General features: G+C 50.4%; 2 protein-coding genes across 3 annotated transcripts; one reads left to right on the top strand and one right to left on the bottom strand.

Annotated features, from left to right (window-relative positions):
* The first annotated feature begins 322 nt into the window (after positions 1 to 322).
* Positions 323 to 10,574, top strand: LOC119197901 (polycomb protein SCMH1). Of its 2 annotated transcripts, XM_037454593.2 has the most exons (17): positions 323 to 643; positions 1,226 to 1,356; positions 1,559 to 1,627; positions 1,758 to 1,835; positions 2,041 to 2,111; positions 2,241 to 2,475; positions 2,774 to 2,862; positions 3,037 to 3,283; positions 6,018 to 6,235; positions 6,528 to 6,716; positions 7,210 to 7,336; positions 7,417 to 7,617; positions 7,739 to 7,900; positions 8,119 to 8,241; positions 9,093 to 9,224; positions 9,309 to 9,436; positions 9,528 to 10,574. In XM_037454593.2, exons 3-17 carry the CDS (start codon positions 1,603 to 1,605, stop codon positions 9,645 to 9,647), a joined length of 2,145 nt encoding a protein of 714 aa, XP_037310490.2. In that variant the 5' UTR covers positions 323 to 643; positions 1,226 to 1,356; positions 1,559 to 1,602; the 3' UTR covers positions 9,648 to 10,574. The 2 variants fall into 2 exon arrangements, with proteins under 2 accessions (XP_037310490.2, XP_062421563.1); XM_062565579.1 differs by lacking the exon at positions 1,226 to 1,356.
* Positions 10,575 to 16,013: 5,439 nt separating this feature from the next.
* Positions 16,014 to 17,942, bottom strand: cited4b (Cbp/p300-interacting transactivator, with Glu/Asp-rich carboxy-terminal domain, 4b). Its single transcript, XM_037455022.2, has 2 exons — positions 17,699 to 17,942; positions 16,014 to 16,951 (listed from the first exon to the last, which is right to left on the bottom strand). The coding sequence occupies exon 2, from the start codon at positions 16,940 to 16,942 to the stop codon at positions 16,106 to 16,108; it is 837 nt and encodes a 278-aa protein (XP_037310919.2). The 5' UTR covers positions 16,943 to 16,951; positions 17,699 to 17,942; the 3' UTR covers positions 16,014 to 16,105.
* Between the last annotated feature and the right edge of the window lie 503 nt (positions 17,943 to 18,445).

Here is an 18,445-nt window from a genome sequence, read left to right as displayed (position 1 = left end):
TCTACTCTCTGTAAAATGTTTGTTACATTTAATAATGTTCTTTTTTGCTTTCTCCATCCTCTCTCCTCCTCTCCTCTCTCCTATATACTGTCTCCTCTCTCCTATTTACTCTCTAGTCTCCTCTGTCTTCTTTCCCTTTTTGTCCTCTCTCCTCTTTCTCCTGTATCCTCTCTTATCTCCTCTGTCCTCTCTACTGTCTCCTGTATCCTCTCTCCTCCTCTCATCTCTCTACTGTCTCCTGTATCCTCTCTCCTCTCATCTCTCTACTGTCTCCTGTATCCTCTCTCCTCCTCTCATCTCTCTACTGTCTCCTGTATCCTCTCTCCTCTCATCTCTCTACTGTCTCCTGTATCCTCTCCTCTCTCCTCCTCTCATCTCTGTCTCCTGTATCCTCTCCTCTCTCCTCCTCTCATCTCTCTACTGTCTCCTGTATCCTCTCTCCTCTCCTCTCTCCTCCTCTCCACTCTGCTGTCTCCTCCCTCCTGTCTCCTCTTTCCTCTCTCCTCCATCCTCCAGCCTGCCCGGTTGCCTGACTGCCCAACAAAAAATGTTGGCAAAACACCCCCTCCTCATCGTGTAGAGAAAAAAAATGGCGGACAAGCGCTAAATCCACATCAGAAACAAACACACGTTACAAAGCAAGGTAAACATCCTCGGATGCACCGAGCACCGTCGCGGTTCGGGCTGCGCTTCCGCGTTGAGCTCCGGTAGCCACCGGGCTGCCCGCGTGCGCCGGCGGACTCCCGCTCCGCCAATGCTAATATTTATCTGTGGAGGAGGTTAGCGAGCTAGCCAGCCACCTAGCGTGCTAAGCTAGCTAGCCACCTAGCATGCTAAGCTAGCGTCCGTTGGGCGGCGGGCTGTCGCGCGCCGGGTGCGCGGTCTGCTCTCGGTGCTTTTTGTGTTGCACTTCTCCCCCAAAGGGGGACGTTGTTCGTGTCGTGTGGATTTATGAATGGGATAGTGTAAACGTGTCGGTATGGCAGAGGGGGAGGGGGGGCAGCAGCGGCGGGGGGTCCCCGTGTGTCGGCTATGTGTTTAGTGGACGGAGTCAACACTTTTCTGATAAGCGCGATAATTGATTAGTGAACAAAATGGTAAACAGCGGAAAGGGCGCAGTGGTCCCTGCGCGCGGTTACATGTGACCCGCTGGTAAGCAACAGGAGGCAGGGGGGGGGGGGAACCTGGACGCAGGTCTCACTGACGCCTCCTGTCACTTTCCCAGACGGAGCAAGAGGAGCGTGGACCGGGCCGCTCTCATTTGGACCCCCCCCACCCCCCCCCTTGGTGGAGGAAAAAGGCGCACTTCCACCGCAGAGGGAATCGCCCGCTGCTGATCGGTTATGAGGTTTTAAGGTAGTGTGCTGTTCATAAAACATACCTTCACTTGCTTTAATATCAATAATGATAACACGTCGTTAAGGAGCTTTTGCCCTGCTGTGATTATTCTTATTATTATGCGTATTTTGTGTGTGTCTGACTGGAGAAAACAACCCTGTAATTCAATCTGCCACTTTATGATCACAAAGGGTTTATTCTCTTTTTGTGTTGTCTTTAGCGTGGAAGCCACTTGTGTGTTGTGAGCTTGGCCTGCATTGGAGCATGAGGAAGCCTCTGCCACAGAAAGGTCAAACTGCACCACGTCATTTATGAAAGCAGTGATGTTTTCCATCGTAAACATCATGCGTCATGTATTCATAGTGTGCACTGCCTGGTGAGTAATGGAGAGCTTACTCCATCTCGCTCTGCTCCTCCAGCTATAGAATGGAAAGAAGTCAGAAGGATCAAGCAAGCCCGCAGTGGACGGCCCTCTCGGGTTCTCTCACAATACCAAGGTACGTACGTTTGGGGTGAAAGGGCCCGTGGATTTACCTCAGCGTGACAGATTGATATCAACCAAAGGGTGGATTAAAGATTGTAATCATTGCATGTCAAATTCCACTGAAAATGCATGAAAACCCCTGAACATCCATGAAACTTTTTTTTGTTATCACCACAAAATGCAGAGACAGCTGTTTTGTGATCTACATTCTTCTGCAGGGCTTTTCAGTTGGGAGAAATACCTGAAGGAGACGGGGGCCGTGGCTGCACCCTCTGCTTGTTTCAGACAGGTGAGCAGGATGGACATGTCCTCCACCTGTCCCAATCAATGCTATTCCGCGAGCTTCTCTCCCCGCCGCCGTCACAGCGCGGCCCGCTCGCGACTTACACCCGTCTTCTCCTCCCCCCCCCCCGCCTAGAGCCTCGTGCCCCCGCTTAACGAGTTCAAGGCGGGCATGAAGCTGGAAGCCCTGGACCCGCGGAACACCACGTCCACCTGCATTGCCACGGTGGTGGGCCTGACGGGCTCGCGGCTGCGGCTGCGCCTGGACGGCTCGGACAACAAGAACGACTTCTGGCGCCTGGTGGACTCCTCGGAGATCCAGCCGATAGGCAACTGCGAGAAGAACGGGGGCATGCTGCAGCCGCCGCTCGGTGAGGACGCCCCGGGGATTAGGGAGGGTGGGGGGGGGGGAGGTCCACGAGGTGTCGGTGAGCAACAGAACAAATGTTAAAGTGTCATGTTCACGGCTATAATTGGATCCCTCTAAGGACACAAGAGACGTTTCCTGTGCACCTTTTAGCAACATTTCCTCTTTCTTCACTCGCCTGCTAATTATTCTCTTGATTCATCATCTATGCATTTAAAAGTTTGTGAAAGTTTTCTCGTGATTTTTGTCCGTCGCCATGTTGCTCTGAAGCTACTTTTGACAACAACGGCTGTTTTCTTCAGGTTTCCGTCTCAACGCGTCCTCGTGGCCCATGTTCCTCCTGAAAACACTGAATGGAGCTGAGATGGCTCCCTCTCGCATCTTTCACAAGGTACCTGGACGAGTCTCACAAGCTCGACACGCTCTCCCGTGTCAGGCTCCTCCGCCAGTCATCGTCATACCGGAGGTCTCATTAGAGTGTATTCAGAATACGTACAAACTAACACCCAGGTACATGTGGCGCCTCCACACCTGACGCTCGTCCCTTTGGTTCCACGCCCCCCAGCAGGAGCCTCCCGCCCCGGAGCAGAACTCCTTCCAGCTGGGCATGAAGCTGGAGGCGGTGGACCGTAAAAATCCCCATTTCATCTGCCCGGCCACGGTGGGCGCGCTGCGCGGCGTCGAGGTGCTGGTCACCTTCGACGGTTGGCGGGGAGCCTTCGACTACTACTGCCGCTACGACTCGCGCGACATCTTCCCCGTGGGCTGGTGCGCGCTCACCGGAGACAACCTGCAGCCGCCCGGCGCCAAAGGTACGCGGCGCGACCCGGGTTCAGCTTCACCGAGTTACTTTAATAATAATAGTTTTTATAGTGTAAAGAATGCGCCCACGTCTCTATTTAACAAATGCAGTTTTATAAGAGCTGTAATGAGAAACAAAAATTCAACGACATCGGCGGCAAGTTGAGAAAGAAGATAACAGTCGATGCACTTGTTCACCGGCATTTTGTCAAAGTTGTATAAATAATGAACAAAATGTCACTGTTCATCACCACACACATTAGATCATGTTACATGTGTGTGATTTTGTGAATATTGTATTTTGTAATAATTGGAGTTGAACTGCAACACTGTAACTTCCATCTAGTTGGTTTGTGTCGTACTGTTTGGATGCTGCTGTTATTTTCTTCACATTAATATAATAATAATAATATATTAATATGTCCATAGTTTCTGGGCCTCAGTTGTTCAGCAGATCCAGTCCTCATAAGCACCCTTTATAGTACTATAGTGAAAACGTATTCTCTTACTTGTGGATTAGTTTGGTGCAACGCGGTCTCCAGTGCGACGTGTATTACGTCACCGCCCGAAGGCATCATTAGTCGATCACGTCCTCAACACGAGTTTGCTATTTTTAATTCCAGATGGTGACGCAATCTCTCTTCGGCTCACTTTTTAACCGCGTTTGCCAAATCGGTTTCAAGTGACATCCGGGGGCCCATTTTTCTTCTTTTGTTTTTTTCCACTCAGCGAACGACGAGGCTGCAGCGTTTCAGGTTGTGGCCACGTTTGCTTTTCTCAGCAGAGGCAGATGTTTGTTACCCAGGAAACGGTAGAAGTGAATAAAAGGGTCATCTCTGCCATGAGTGGAAAAGGGAAGGCGGGACATGGGCAGGCACCACGTGCCTCTGGAGTCTTATGAAGGCCTGGCACTCCCCCAGCTGGCAGAGTGCGGCCTGGACCTGGTTGGAACGAGCCCGGGGCCCCCCCGCCCCCCCCCCTCCGGGCCTCTCGTAGGCACCCGCGGCTAACAGGGTCCGGTGAGGCATCTCGGAGAGAGAGAGTAGAGATAAGGCAGACATATGCCGCTGGAAGAGGATTGTTTACATTGCCGGCAGATGGTGGGAGGAAATAGAAAGAGAGGAGGAGCAACGCAGAGGACGAGCGGGAGAGGAGGAGGAGGAGGACAGGGTGGGAGGACAGGGTGAATCTGAGGACAGCGGTGCAGACAGCCGCCGCGCTTTCCCCGTTGGTTTGAGCACGAGAGGTGAGTCGAGATGAAAGAAAAGAGCGGAGCGATGGGTCAGAAGCTGGTGGGACGTTGTCTCTCTTTAACTCGAAGCTGCCGATGAACTCGATGAACTCGGTGAACTCGGGGGGGGGGGGGGGGTTTGCTCACTACGCTGTTTGTTTGACTGTATTTAAGAGCGCCGCCATTGATCAGCGAACATGTGACCTTTTAAAGAAATTATCCAGGATTTGTCCACAATCTGGTCAGGATTAATCAGGAGTCTTATTTTCTTTTTCTCTCTCTCCTTCTTACACAGCCCCCTCCCCCCTCCCGCTCCCCCCCACCCCCTCCCTCCATGAGAAGTGGCAGTAGCTTGCAGACTGAGCTTTGCATTGATTGGTGTGAATGTGTGTTTAATAAATACAGACCAGTGTTAATGCATGTGGCTGCTTGGGGTCGTAAATCTGTCCACAGTAGATCCAACATAAATACCTGTGTGTGTGTGTGTGTGTGTGTGTGTGTGCGTGTGCACGTGGAGCCAGATATCCTGCGTGCACGCTGCCTCTTTCTTCTGTGTGCTTGTTTATTCACGCACACATTCTTGGAGGATAAATCCCGCAGCGTGCGCGGCTTGTTGGGTCATCTTCGTGTGTTTGGTTCAGCCTCTGGGGTTTTCCCTCCGTGGGTCCCTGTGATGCTGAAATGCTCCCCCATCGAGAGGAAGGGTGTGCATTCATGGCTGTTGCAGAGACACATTTCATGGAGGTTCCACAAGGTAGAAGAAGAAGAAATGCTCGCTCTCTCTCTCTCTCTCTGATGTGTTCTTTCTCTTTCTTCCTCTCCCCTCGAGTCCTTCAGCTCTTTCTTTTCTGTTTTCTCATCCCAGTCTGACTGGATGATTCAATGCTGATCAATGGCTGCTCCTCGGGGCGTCTTTCAGTGTCGTCCAGCCCTGCCGTTAGTTGGGCTCTTTCTCCTCAAGCTTTTGGAGCAACTGACACTGGATTCCATTCTCCTCAGTTGTTTTGACACATTTCCTCTAAACCTGATCAATAAAAGCTTATTTGTGATGCAGTGGATTCATCAGAGCTTAATGTAATGTGGACGGACCGTCGATCTATCGAGATTACTCCTAAGCAGCGTATTGACCTCAGTGTATCACGGTCAATTATGACGTCTTTAATTTCCCTTCCTCTGACCACCATGAAGAGGAGGAGGAGGTTCAAGTGAGCCTCTGCTGCTGTGAGAAACTTCAGCTGTTCATCAAGTGGCTTTAGTTACAGCCGGGTTTGACGTGACAGGTTCTGGAAGCGAGGAGGCGGGTCGGCGGCGCAGAGAAAGCCGCGTCGTGTGCCGAAAGCTTCTCGGACGCCTCGTTCTGCCGTTTGTTGCTGTGAAAAAGCACGTGTGTTGATTTCAGTGGACCCGTTTCATGCGTCACTCACATTATACGAGCCTTTAATGACCTTATTTCCTGTGTGTGTGTGTGTGTGTGTGCGTGTGTGTGTGTGTGTGCGTGTGTGTGTGTGTGGCAGCGGCGCCGCCCAGGAGCCTCGGGGCTCTGACCGACGGGAGCGTGGACCGGCCGGCGATGCACCCGGCGCCCACGGGGGGCAGGCCCCCGGGCCAGAGGGGACGGAAGCCCGGCCGCAGGAAAGCCAAGGGGACGGGGCTGTGGAACCAGAAGGGCCCGGCGGGGGGGGCGGAGCCCATCAAGGTCCCCAAGAAACGAGGGCCCAAGCCTGGCAGCAGGGTAGGCACCGCCTGGATGAGAGACCCCCCCCCCCCCCCCCCCCCCAACCTTTACTAACCAACAAAAACACGCTGAAGATTGTTTGACTCCTTAAAGTCACACTTCCTTCTTGTGCTTTGAGCAGTCGCCCCCTGCTGGCTGCTGGAGAGAATGTTCCTTTTTGAGAACCATTCATCGCCGCCTGGTTAAACTAGAACCTTCCTCTGTTCTAACGTTCTAAGTTCTGTTCTGTGAATAACCGCAGGAGGGCCACACCACCTGACCCTCCGTCTCCTCCGCTCTTGGTTTGCAGCAGTTAAACTGGGCGAAGCGAGCCGGCTGGCTGCAGGACGCCATGGCGGGGCCGGGACGGCCAGGGGCGGGACCGGGGAGAACCCGGGGCAGATTGCCCGCCAACTGGGCCCACGGCTTAGCTCTGCAGCAGACTGGGGCGGAACCGATCAAGATCCCAAAGAAACGAGGGCCCAAACCTGGCAGCAAGGTAGCTGTCCACTGCATGTACATGACATCATCCCTGCTCTGCTATTCAATACCATTGTGATCACCTGGAGCAGTCGAGGCCATTGGAGCTCACTAAACCCAAATAATAAATGTTATTATATCCAAGGTATTTCGTGTTGACTCACTGTAGTGTCATCTCAATTTTATACACTGCCAAAGGCTGTGATCTCTGAGGAGGAGGAGGAGGAGGTTAAATAAATGCATAAAGAGCTTTCACACCACGGTTATTTCTCACAGGAAGTTTAGAAAGACAATTTTTTCCAGCGGTGTCAAAATGCTAATTATATTTAAAGATGTTTGTTGTGTCTTGCGTAAACAACAAAAGGAACGCCATCCTGTTTGATGTTTTTTCTTCTGAAAGGTAGATTGAGCTGATTCCCAGTGGACAAATATCACAAAGAGCAACATGGGATCCACAAATGTAAAATAAAACACAAGAATTTCTGAATATTCATGTTGTTGTTTTTTCCCAGCGAAAACCCCGCCTGGCGCCCAATCCCGTCGCCACGTCTCCGAGCAGCAGCACCCCGGAGCCCGACACCAGCACGGTGCCCACGGACAACGCCACCATCCCCACCTCAGCGCTGCAGGCCCCCACAGGTACCCGGGCCACAGGCCGCCACCATGGGCCCCGCAGCGCTTGGTCACAATAACACGTTGTTCACCCCCCCTCCCACCAGTTTGTGTGTATCTAAACAAGCACGGCAAGGTGGGACCCCGTCTGGACCAGCGGCGGGTGCAGCAGCTGCCGGACCACTTCGGGCCGGGCCGGGCCTCCTCGGTGCTGCAGCAGTGCGTTCAGGCGTGCGTGGACTCCGCCCACAACCAGGGCGCCGTCTTCTCCTGCCTCAAGTCGGGACAAGGGGGCGAAGTCATATCAGGTGGGGGCCGAGCAGCAGCAGCAGCAGCCGCCGGACGCGCTGTGTCCCCCCCGTCTCTGCCCCCCCCCCCCCCGCTGCGTCCCACGGAGGAACCTGATTGTCTTTGCTTTGCCTCGTCCAGCCTTCTTCGACCAGCGGCAGCACACCTTGACCCTGCCGGCGGTCAGCAGCGTGTCCTACGTGCTGCGCTTCCTGGAGAAGCTCTGCCACAACCTGCACTGCGACCCGCTGTTCGGCAGCCAGCCCGTAGCCGGGGGGGGGGGCCCCCGCACGCTCCCCGCAGGTCGGTGCCGCCAAATATTCGACCTGCAGCCGTCACACTGCGATGTTTCTGCTTGGTGAAATGTAGCAGCTGTTGTCATATTATAAATATTACAGTGGGACAAATCATTTAAATGTAGATTAAACTCAACGAATCAGGAGATGATTAAAGGATAACACAACTGCTGTGGAGCTGCTTGAAAGTGTTTATTGGAGTAAAGAACGAGATGTTTTGGGCAGAGAGAAGAGGTTTTGGAGACGGCCTGTCGACCGGCGGGGGTCCAGCTGCCAAACGCTTCCTCAAAGATCACAACGGTGCAGCTCCTCAGAAACTGTCCCAAACCGCCCGGCGCTCCACCGACGGTACGGTGTCCCCTTCTTCATGTCAGTTTTCTCTTGCTATATATCTGTGAGAAGGTATGGAAGGTGCCAACATCTTACCCAACCTACTTTATGCATGTTGTTTGGTGCTAGTTCATTTCATTTTTATTTAAATGCCTTTGGTTTTAGTTTCATTTGTGATCAAACCAGCCTTCCACTCGTAAATAAATCTGTATTTGTTCATATAATCAGGGGCTTTTTATGTATGTATTTATATAATCATATTAAGAAGAAGCTACTGGCTCAGAACTCACTCGTACTGAGTTCAGGGACAAGAGGTTAATCGTTTAATCATCTTTCACTTTCCTTAGATTTTAATTAAGTTAATGGATTATGTTAAAGGGTAATGTCCACTTTGATGGAAGGCCAGAGGACACACTCTGATCTAAAGGGTTTCTAGCCTGTTCAAATTCATTATTAGATGAAGTCACAGAGGGCTTTTAACACATTATATAGTGACTAGAACGCGTATTGGAGGTCTTATTACACATTGTGGGAGTTGTACTTTTTAATGGACACATTTAAAGTGTTTGTATGTTTTGACACCAACGATCACGGAGATCAAGTCTTTGAGCAGGTTGAGCTCACTGCTCCTTTTTGCCTTTTTTAAATGTATTTAAATGCAGCACTTAAAGTCCGTCCATGCTGCCGGGTTGTGGATCCCAGGAGGACACATCGTATCCATTCACCTTCCTTCCAGTATTCTATGAATGTTTGTTTCATTATTCCTAAAAGTTTGCTCTGGAAAGGTAGATTTAAGATGGGGCGGTAATTATTCTGGTGTAGCTCCACCGTTGGGGGGTCTTCTGGATTAAGGTGGTCTTTGTCCCCAGGCGAGTCCCCCGTGGAGGACGCTGTTGCCGCGTCGGAGCGCTTCAAGAAGAGCCCCCTGTCTCCAAGCTCCATGGTACCAAGCGCCGGCCTGAGGTCTCCCCCCAAGCTGCTGCACCGACACACCTCCACAGGTGACGGGTAACACCGCTCTGGTGGATCTTCACCAGATGAATTGCACTTTCCAGCAGCTTGTGTAAAGTTGTTTTCATTTTTAGGCTCGGGCGGTTTCCGGGAGGACCCGAGCGGTCCGGACCCCAACCTGTGGACCGTGGAGGAAGTCATGAAGTACATCAGAGACATGGACCCCGTGCTGGCCCCCCATGCTGACCTTTTCAGAAAACATGTATGCGTATACTCTATTGAATGAAGGTGTGTGTGTTGTAAACTATTCAGGCTTCAGTAAACATTTGATCTTCTCCCTCCCTCTGCCTCAGGAGATTGACGGTAAAGCCCTCCTGTTGCTGCGCAGCGACATGATGATGAAATACATGGGCCTGAAGCTCGGCCCCGCCCTCAAACTCACCTTCCACATCGACAAGCTCAAACGGGCCTGAGGGGGGGGGGGCCCACCGTCCTGATCAGGGATCCGTGTTTCACGCACTACGAGTTCCGACCATTTCCATGTAGCATCATGCATCAGACCCCCCCCCCCCACGTGGTACTGCACACCCTCGTCCTGACCTCATCCAATGGGGACTGTATTTTGTTTTTTTTGTGTAGCACAATCCAGCCCCCGAAGCAGCACGGGACCCGTGGGACGGTTTTACATTTCAGTGTAACTGTAAAAGGCCTTTTTATTAGGTCACATTTATTCTGTACATTTCATATTTTCTACTTTTATGGACTTGTATTTTTAAACGGTATTAAGCGCTTTGTGTGGGATCTGCTTCAGGAACCCTGAAGAGAAAAAAGAAAACACTACACGCACCCCCCAGTACTGGGGGCTGCTTTCGTGACCACAGCAGCATTAACTATAGGGAGGAAAGACAGGTTTTATAAAGGGATGTGACAGCGCTCCGATACGGACGCAAATAGCCGGGTCATGTGACAATCTGCGACAATATACGGATCTATTATTAGATAGCATTATTTTAATAAATAATATTTCTGTACATTTATGTCTTCTGTATTTATTTGTTATTCTTTTGGAAAGTAATGTCGAAGCCCGATGTTGCCTTACTCGCCGCACAGAGGCCCTGCATGCGGCGCCGGTACCGGATCGGCAGACACACAAACGGCTCGTTGGCGTCCGTGTCGGCGCTGAGTTACGATGACGCGTCCCTGGTTTTAAGAAAGACAACAGAAAACACTTTATTCTGAAAATACTGCCAAACGGTTTCCTTGTTCTTATTCTGGATGTTGTTTACATTGCCTTGTTTTGTCTTTGTACTTTTTACATTTTTATACTATATTAGAGCTCCTACATTGAGAGCCCTTTTATCATTATTAACATTGTTCAATAAATATATGAGTCACCTGTTGGTTTGCATTACTCTTATTTCTTGGACCCTTAAAGCCTGATTTTGTAGTTGTGTAGTCGCAGTAGTTCACCAGCAGGGGGCGGTGCTGCAGCTGTAATGTCCCCTTGCTGTTTCTCCTTGGGCCTCACTCACGTGCACTACGTGCACTCACATGGGCAGTCACGTCTCCATCTGTCACGCGCAGCATGATGATCTGATGTTTTTATTCATATGTTTGTGCAGGTTCATTTCCATTATTCAGAAGCCCCTCTGAATTATGAATGCGTGAACCTATTGATTGCTGTTTGTGGTGAACGATGCTGTCAGCACGTCACTGAGCCATCAGGCATTGTGGGTAATAAAAAGAAAAGAAAAAAGACTTGTGTCTACTGAAGCAACTTGGCACAAGACAAAAAAAACCAACCACATCCTCTGGGTGAAAACAGGAAAACACGACAAACAGTGACCCAACCCACAGGTTCCAACTGACGTGGATCAGTATGAATGCCTTTTTCTGTGGGCGAGCATATGACACACGCACACGCGCACACGCACACGCACAATCTGTGCTGTGTTGGTGTGTTCTGCTCGCAGCTCATGCCTGTGCGTGTTGATGTGTAATAGTAGACAAACTGTTGTGCTATTTATAGATGTAACAGCTCCTCGTGCTGCATATTGTGCTCACCGAGGTTGTGAAGCCAGTTCTTACTTCATCGGCCAAAACACCACAGTGTGCCTTCCCCCCCCCCCCCCTTTTTTTTAAATCATCAGGCGCTGTTTGAGTTCTGAGGTGAATATTCAATATTTTTACATTACACGTCATTTAGCTGAAGCTTTTATTTAAAGCAACTTACCATAAGTGCATTTCAACCATAACTCAAAATTGCAATTTCATTAAATAACAATTTACAACCTGCTGTAGATAAGAGTGATTTAAGTGCTACAGTTGGTGTTGGTGGTGGAGTGGGGTCTGACTAACGCCTGGGTCCTGTGAATGCACACAAGCAGAATCTCTGTGGTCGGGGCTTACGGGGTATTGGGTCACGTTGGGGGAATTCTGCTCTTGATATTTACCAACAACGCGGTGCTCATCCGCCGCCTTCACCCGGTTACAGTTAAACACAAACAGTGACTTTCAGTCTGAATGGAAGGAAGTTTTGTGGGTTCAGAGATCCGTCATAACAAAAAAAAAAAAAAAAAAAAAAGGACTTTCTCAATCTCTGGTGAGCGTAGAAATACTGTCATTTCTGCAGAAACTGCCACGTTGCACTCAGTAGAATAGAAGAACATGAAGTGCTCAGCGGCCCACTTTCCCTGCAGCTGATCCCAGAATACCCAGCATGCCTTCTGGGTGACGCTCCTGCTGGCCTCAGATGATGTACTTTTGAATTGTATCGCTGACCTTTTGAATGATGTTAAAAGACGTATTTATTTATTTTTAAATACAAGGCTAAATATGAGTATCACGCATTCATTCTTAATGAGGCACACAAAAGGAACATGTGATCACAACCCAAAGCTATGTCACTCACTACAATCTTTTGCAAAAAAAAAAAAATGCAACTTGATTAAATTTCCTGAATGGCTCGCGTGGCTTTGGACGAGGGCGGCGACATCGGGCAGGAACGCCGCCTCTCGCCTGCAGATGGTGCGGCCCGACTAATGAAACATGTCACATGGCAGCGTGGGTATTATCTGTCACGGAGTTAAAAGAAAGAAAAACAGAATGCATCGATATCACAGAAACACCCACCGCAGGACAACAGACCAACAGGTGACGATGGCGTGCAGATGTTAGCATTCACGCGTTGACGTTTGGGCCGAAGCCGATTCCAACAGCAGGAAAACACAAAGCCCAACGAGAGCGGCTCCCTCCAAGCGTCACCAGATTAGCAGGCGGGCTTAAACCCGGCTCACAAAGACACTGTGTACAGAACACGGCCTGAGCTAACAGCGCTCCCCTCGGTTCCAACGGTCCCGGGCAGCAGTGCAGGGGGGGGTGGGGGCCTTCAAACAAAGCACTTCTCCCCGTGAAGCTCGTTCAGGCTTCAAGTGTCACATCAACCCCTCCATCAAATAGAGGTACTTGCTGTGGATTGAGAGTGTTTCACGTTGTTAAATGTCTGGGTCGGCGGGTTCTGACACATCGAGGGAGTTAGAGCGGTAATTCAAGCTTATTTCTGTCAGAATCAGTTTGAATTACACAATAAAACAAAAATGAAAGAAGAGAAAAAACAAGCTTTCAATGTGGTAATCCCGGCTTTTCAAAAGCTAAAGAATAAGAAACATTCTGCACAACTGTTGCGTAAGAACCCGGTTGGACTCACACCCCCTTAAATATTTACCGCTGTTGGGACACCTCGTGTGTTTGAGCAGGAGGTGTCAGCTGTGTGCAGGGACATCAATTATTTACAACCCCCCCCCCCCTCTTCCTACTTCAAAGAGCTGGCAAACCATTCAACCCCAGATTTGGGGGTGGGGGGGTTTGAGGAGTTGCTGGTCACTAGGCAACCTTAGTGTCACCTGCCCCGACACGCCAAAATCAACTTACCTCTGGAGCCCCCCCCCAGGATACGTATGGAAAACAAAACAATTACTGAGAGAAAGCTACAGTGTCTGCTTCTGGGGAGAGGGGTGTGATGTCATTATGTTGCCCCCCCCCCCCCCCCCCCACATGAGAAAGAGGAAAGGTTTTGTTGCCTCACAAGATGCTGAACTTTACTCAAATGCCAGAATCCAACAACGGATGTGTCGTATGGGGGGGGGGGGGGGGGGGTCCAGTACGACTACACGTCAGGTGAAGATACAACGTGACTGTTCAGCTAGAAAATCAGGAAGTTTGGCTTAAGCAACGCGTCCAGTCAACCAAATGAACCCTGCCCCGAGGGAGGTGCTGTTTGTTTTCCCCCTGCCAGCAGACACACACACACACACACACACACACACACACACACACACACACACACACGAGATAAAACATACCAAAAAGCCTCTAAACCCTCTTGCAGACATGTTCAGACATGTGACCTTCACACAAAGACAGAAACAAGCCTCTTGTTGTCAATAAATAACTCGTCCTCTCATCTCAAGTTGTCTTCTCACTTTCTTTGTGTGTTTTTTTCCACTCTTCCTTTAAACAGCTCTTCACCCTCTTTTGAAATCTCAGCACGGCGACGAGAAGGCGACGCCGAGCTCATTCATGAAACGTTCACGGCACATGAATGACTCGTTTCTGGCTCTGAGGATCACGAGGACTCGACATGACACAAGGAACACTTTATCTTCCACCTGACTCCACACGGAGACCCTGCTGTCCCAGTTAGCCTGTTTGATAAGGGTGAGAGAGTGTGTGTGTGTGTGTGTGTGTGTGAGTGTGTGTGTGTGAGCAGCCAATGACCACCTATCCATCAGGCCTGAGATTACCATGAGCTCAGGTCTGGCACCAGCTGGAGATGTGAGAGCTACACAACATGGACAACAGAATAGTTCAAGTGGGCAAAGGGGGGGGGGGCGCTGGATTGCATTTAACACACCTTGTGTTCTGTGTATTGAAGCGTTTTAAATGGAATCGTAAAATCGTTGTTGGGGAAACCCCAGTTTAGAGTTGCCAGAGGACAAAAAAAACAAAACAAAAAAACAGGATAGATCCTTACACACCCCCCCCCTCGCTGGTCTGCCTCTCCATCAGAATGTGCTCTCTGACTTATATTGAGAAAGAAAACCCTGCAAGCCGCCACAGGAAGTTGCATTGAGCCCGTTGCTCGTGGGTGGGCCCAGAAAAAAACACAGCGTCAGAAAAACAGAAGCAACTGCAAGCGTCTGCGAGGGTCCCGCCCTGCTCGCCCTGCGTCTAGACCGGCCCCCGGGGGGGGGGGAGCATCAGAACAGCAAACAGGGCTGAACGTTAACCGTTGGGAGAAACCAAACCTCTGCATTTAAACAAACAGCTCCCAGCACAGCGGACAATTATGGGATATACCAGGAGACAGAGATCTGAGACTCCTGCTGCTGGAGGGGGGGCTTGACCAGAGATGCGGCTTGGTCTGAATCTGCATAAGTCATTATTTAGAGGATGCAGTCGAACCTTATGTTATAATGCGACGTAAGTGGCTTTGGATAAAAGCGTTTGCTAGATGACATGTGATGTTACAACACACACACACACACACACGTTGCGTAAGCCCACGACCTTTGGAAATAATACGTCACCACCATAAACCTTTCTAGCACACGTAATGTCATGTTGGTGCTGGGATCAGATCCCGTTTAGATCACCATGTTGGTGCTGGGTTCAGATCCTGTTTAGATCAGATGGTGCTGGGATCAGATCCCATTTAGATCACCATGTTGGTGCTGGGATCAGATCCCGTTTAGATCAGATGGTGCTGGGATCAGATCCTATTTAGATCACCATGTTGGTGCTGGGATCAGATCCCGTTTAGATCAGATGGTCTTTGGCTGACCAGCAGCATCAGTCACCTCATTAGGAAGGAAACCTGCAGATTAGAGAAACCACCGGGGAAATGCAGTAGAGTCTATTGAAATAGCCATTTGTGTTGAACATCTCCCTCCCAGACTGGAGTGAGACGGAGCCCCCCCCCCACAGGTTAACGGAAGCACTTGCGCGCGCCCCCCCCCCCCCACCACACTGCCTCGGGGAACCACTGGGCAATGAATGGAAAAGCAGGCCACAGTTCTATCCAGGCCGTCTTTATTGATCCTCAGAACCCCCCCTTCACAAAGACCATCCCCGCCCCCCCGTCTTGATAACAAAAAAAGGGGACAATATAAACAACCAATAAATAAGAATCTGCGCTATTAAGGCGGTTCTACACCTCCAATAGAACACAACAGTGTGGACATGGTGGAGTTATACAGCTTCATACAGTAAAAGCAGTAGATTTTTTTTGAGAACAATACATTTAAAAAGGAAAGAAAAAAGGCCACACTTTACCAAAAGTGAACCATTTTTTAAAATCTGGATCAAATGAGAACATTGTTCTTCTACCGGGTCTGACTTACGATAGAAGCTCTTCTTTAGGTGAACCGATCATCTGAGCTCATTTAAATACTGGGCCAAATCAAAGGAAAGAATCTTGAGAACTTCATTTAAAAACTCCTCATCCTGCTGTCAGAGAAACAAAAACCACTTGGTTTCCAAAAAGGAGATTTGTGGTCCTTCTTTACACCAGTTTTCTCAGATAGGAATAAATAAATTCACCTTTATTTGACTGGTAAACTGTCATGAGTCCCCACAGTGTCTCAGAGTGGCTTCTAAGAACCGCTGCATGTCCTCATTACATTCATGTCCAGGAAATGGGAGGGGTGGAACTCTGCCCCAACCGCCCCCCCTCCCCCCCCCGAGGACACAAGCACGCAGTGAGACTCCAGCACGGCGTGGTCCCCCCCCCCGCAGGGTATCCAGGGTTCAGTTCTGTGCATCCTGCGCTCACTTGTGCTCCCTAAATAAAAAGACGTCCACTCTCCGTCCACCGTGGACAACTCCCTCTCCATTTGTCCCCCCCCCCCCCATTTTGCACCATTGTGTCCTCTCAGCAACTCACGGTGCTGGGCTGCTGTTTGTTGACAAAGTCTGAGATGAAGTCAAACTCGTTCTGGCCCAGGCAGAGTTCGGGCAGCTCCTGGACCCGGTCCAGACCCAGCTCCATGACGAGCGAGGTCAGAACCTCCTCGTCGATCATGTCCGCGTCCATGCCGTTCAGGGCCAGGGCGGGTCCGGCCATGTGCTGCATGTTGGCCAGCTGGGCTGGGTTCATGCGGTACTGGGTGGTGGGGCCCATGTGGTTGCCTCCCATAGGTCCCAGTGGGTGTCCGTGGTACTGGGTGTTGAGTTTCTGGAGCTGCATGCTGGCCATGAGCTGCTGGGACGTCAACCCTCCGTTCAAAAACTGCTGCTGCTGCTGTTGTTGTTGTTGTTGTTGTTGTTGCTGCTGCTGCTGGGCTTGTTGTTGGTGCTGGTGGTGTTGTTGTTGTTGTTGTTGTTGTTGTTGTTGTTGGTGGTGGTGTTGTTGTTGTTGGTGCTGCTGAGGGTGCTGCTGCTGCTGCGGATGCATGTGATGCTGTTGCTGCTGCTGGCCATTATACATCATGTTCCCAGAGGTCATCTGGTGGTGACCCATCTGCGCCCCATTCAGTTGTCCGTTCATGGGCCCGCCCACCATGCCCTGCCGCTGCCTCATGGCGGTCTCCATGTTGGCCTGGGCGCCGCCGTAGTGCATCATCTGGCCGTTGGGCAGTGCCCGCATAGCCTGCTGGTTGGCGTGCTGCTGGTGACCCGCCTGCAGGCCGCCATTCATGCCCATCCTGTAACCGTGGAGACTAGGGCCCGCTGAGCTGTGATTCATGGGCATCATCAGATGGTCCGCCATGCCTCCGGTCTACGAAGAGAGAGGAGACGCTGTTAGATGATCGGGGCAGACGGGACGTTTGGAGGCAGTAAAAACATGACTGATCAAACGCATCTGTACATTTAACCCGTATCATGTAGCACGTGAGAGATGTGCAGTACACTGCTGTGGGTCAATTGACTCTTCTAGTGGCTGCACAATTCTCCTTCCTTGGAAGGAACAAAGATGCATTTCCCTCGGAACGCCGCTGTCAAACCAGCGAAACGCTTCCGGACGGAAATAAATCTGCTCATTGACGACCACGGAAAATCGGTCCCTTACACCCCCCCCCCCCCAACCCGCCCGCTTTGTGCCAAGGAACGAACGCCCAGGTCGGAATTACAGGTTAACGTGCTCTGCTTCTTTCTATTTATTTATTTTTTACACCGAGACTTCGTGCACGACGGGATCGACGAAAACGCGTGCACGGCACAATGCGTTAGATCCCGTCCGTGTTGCACGTGACAGAAGGCAGATGCCCACGGGTTACACGTTACGCACGTAAGGTTGCAACAAAGAACACTGACATCATGAAACGTCTCCCCCCAAAGAGCCCGATCGCCACATTTCTAACGGCTCGTCGGACGCAACAAAGGCTCCGCGTGTCTCCATCACTTCGTGTTCGGTTACACCTCGAGTTGGAAACAAGGAAACGCAAACAACGGAGCAGCAGACCAACACACACCGAGACCCCCGACGTCTCTTAACCAATCCCCCCCCCCGGAGAAAAACACTCACCCGAATCCGCGACGTATTCACAAAGTTGCGCGACTTTGCTTCGGCTCCGTGTATTTAAACAGTTTTCCTCCACAAGGCGAATTACAGCGTCTATTCCTGCGGGTTACGCGTCATGCTCCAGCGGGGACGGTGTGCACAAAGACTGCCGCATCAGATCTTGAAACGACTGCCTGTTTTCTGGGTCAACTCAGGGATTATGTACATCTAAAAAGCTCAGAGGAAGGCGGTCGGGGGAGAGGTGGAGCCTGGGTCCGGCCTCTTCTTTGTTCCTATTGGCCCTACTTAATATAATTGTGCAGGGGCGTAGAAAGAAATGGGCTGCTGGAGAGCTGTGACACAGTAGCCAATTTAAATGTCCCCCCATCCTCTCCCCACTGTTTCTCTTTGAAAGGTTTAGATTTCTTGTTTGTCTTCTTAAGTAGGCTGTTAAAAATATTTTTTTTCAAGTCAGATATCCTTTATTGATGGATAGATAAATAGATGTAGATGGATATGTGGATACATGGATAAATACATGTGTAGATAGATAGATAGATATATAGATAGATTACATATAGATATATATATATATATATATATAGATGTATATATAGATGTATATATAGATAGACAGATTGAGAATTTGATTTGTGCATGTGTGCATGAGTCTACAAGCTAATATCGTGCAGAAATCTGCATTCCCAGCCTGCGTGCATCTACTCGGCCTGTTTGAGGATGATATGTTCGGCTGCACTTCATCTCCGAGGT

Source organism: Pungitius pungitius, chromosome 11 (genome assembly GCF_949316345.1).
Source record: "Pungitius pungitius chromosome 11, fPunPun2.1, whole genome shotgun sequence".
Taxonomy (NCBI): domain Eukaryota; kingdom Metazoa; phylum Chordata; class Actinopteri; order Perciformes; family Gasterosteidae; genus Pungitius; species Pungitius pungitius.
This window is presented reverse-complemented; position numbering and strand designations above follow the sequence as displayed.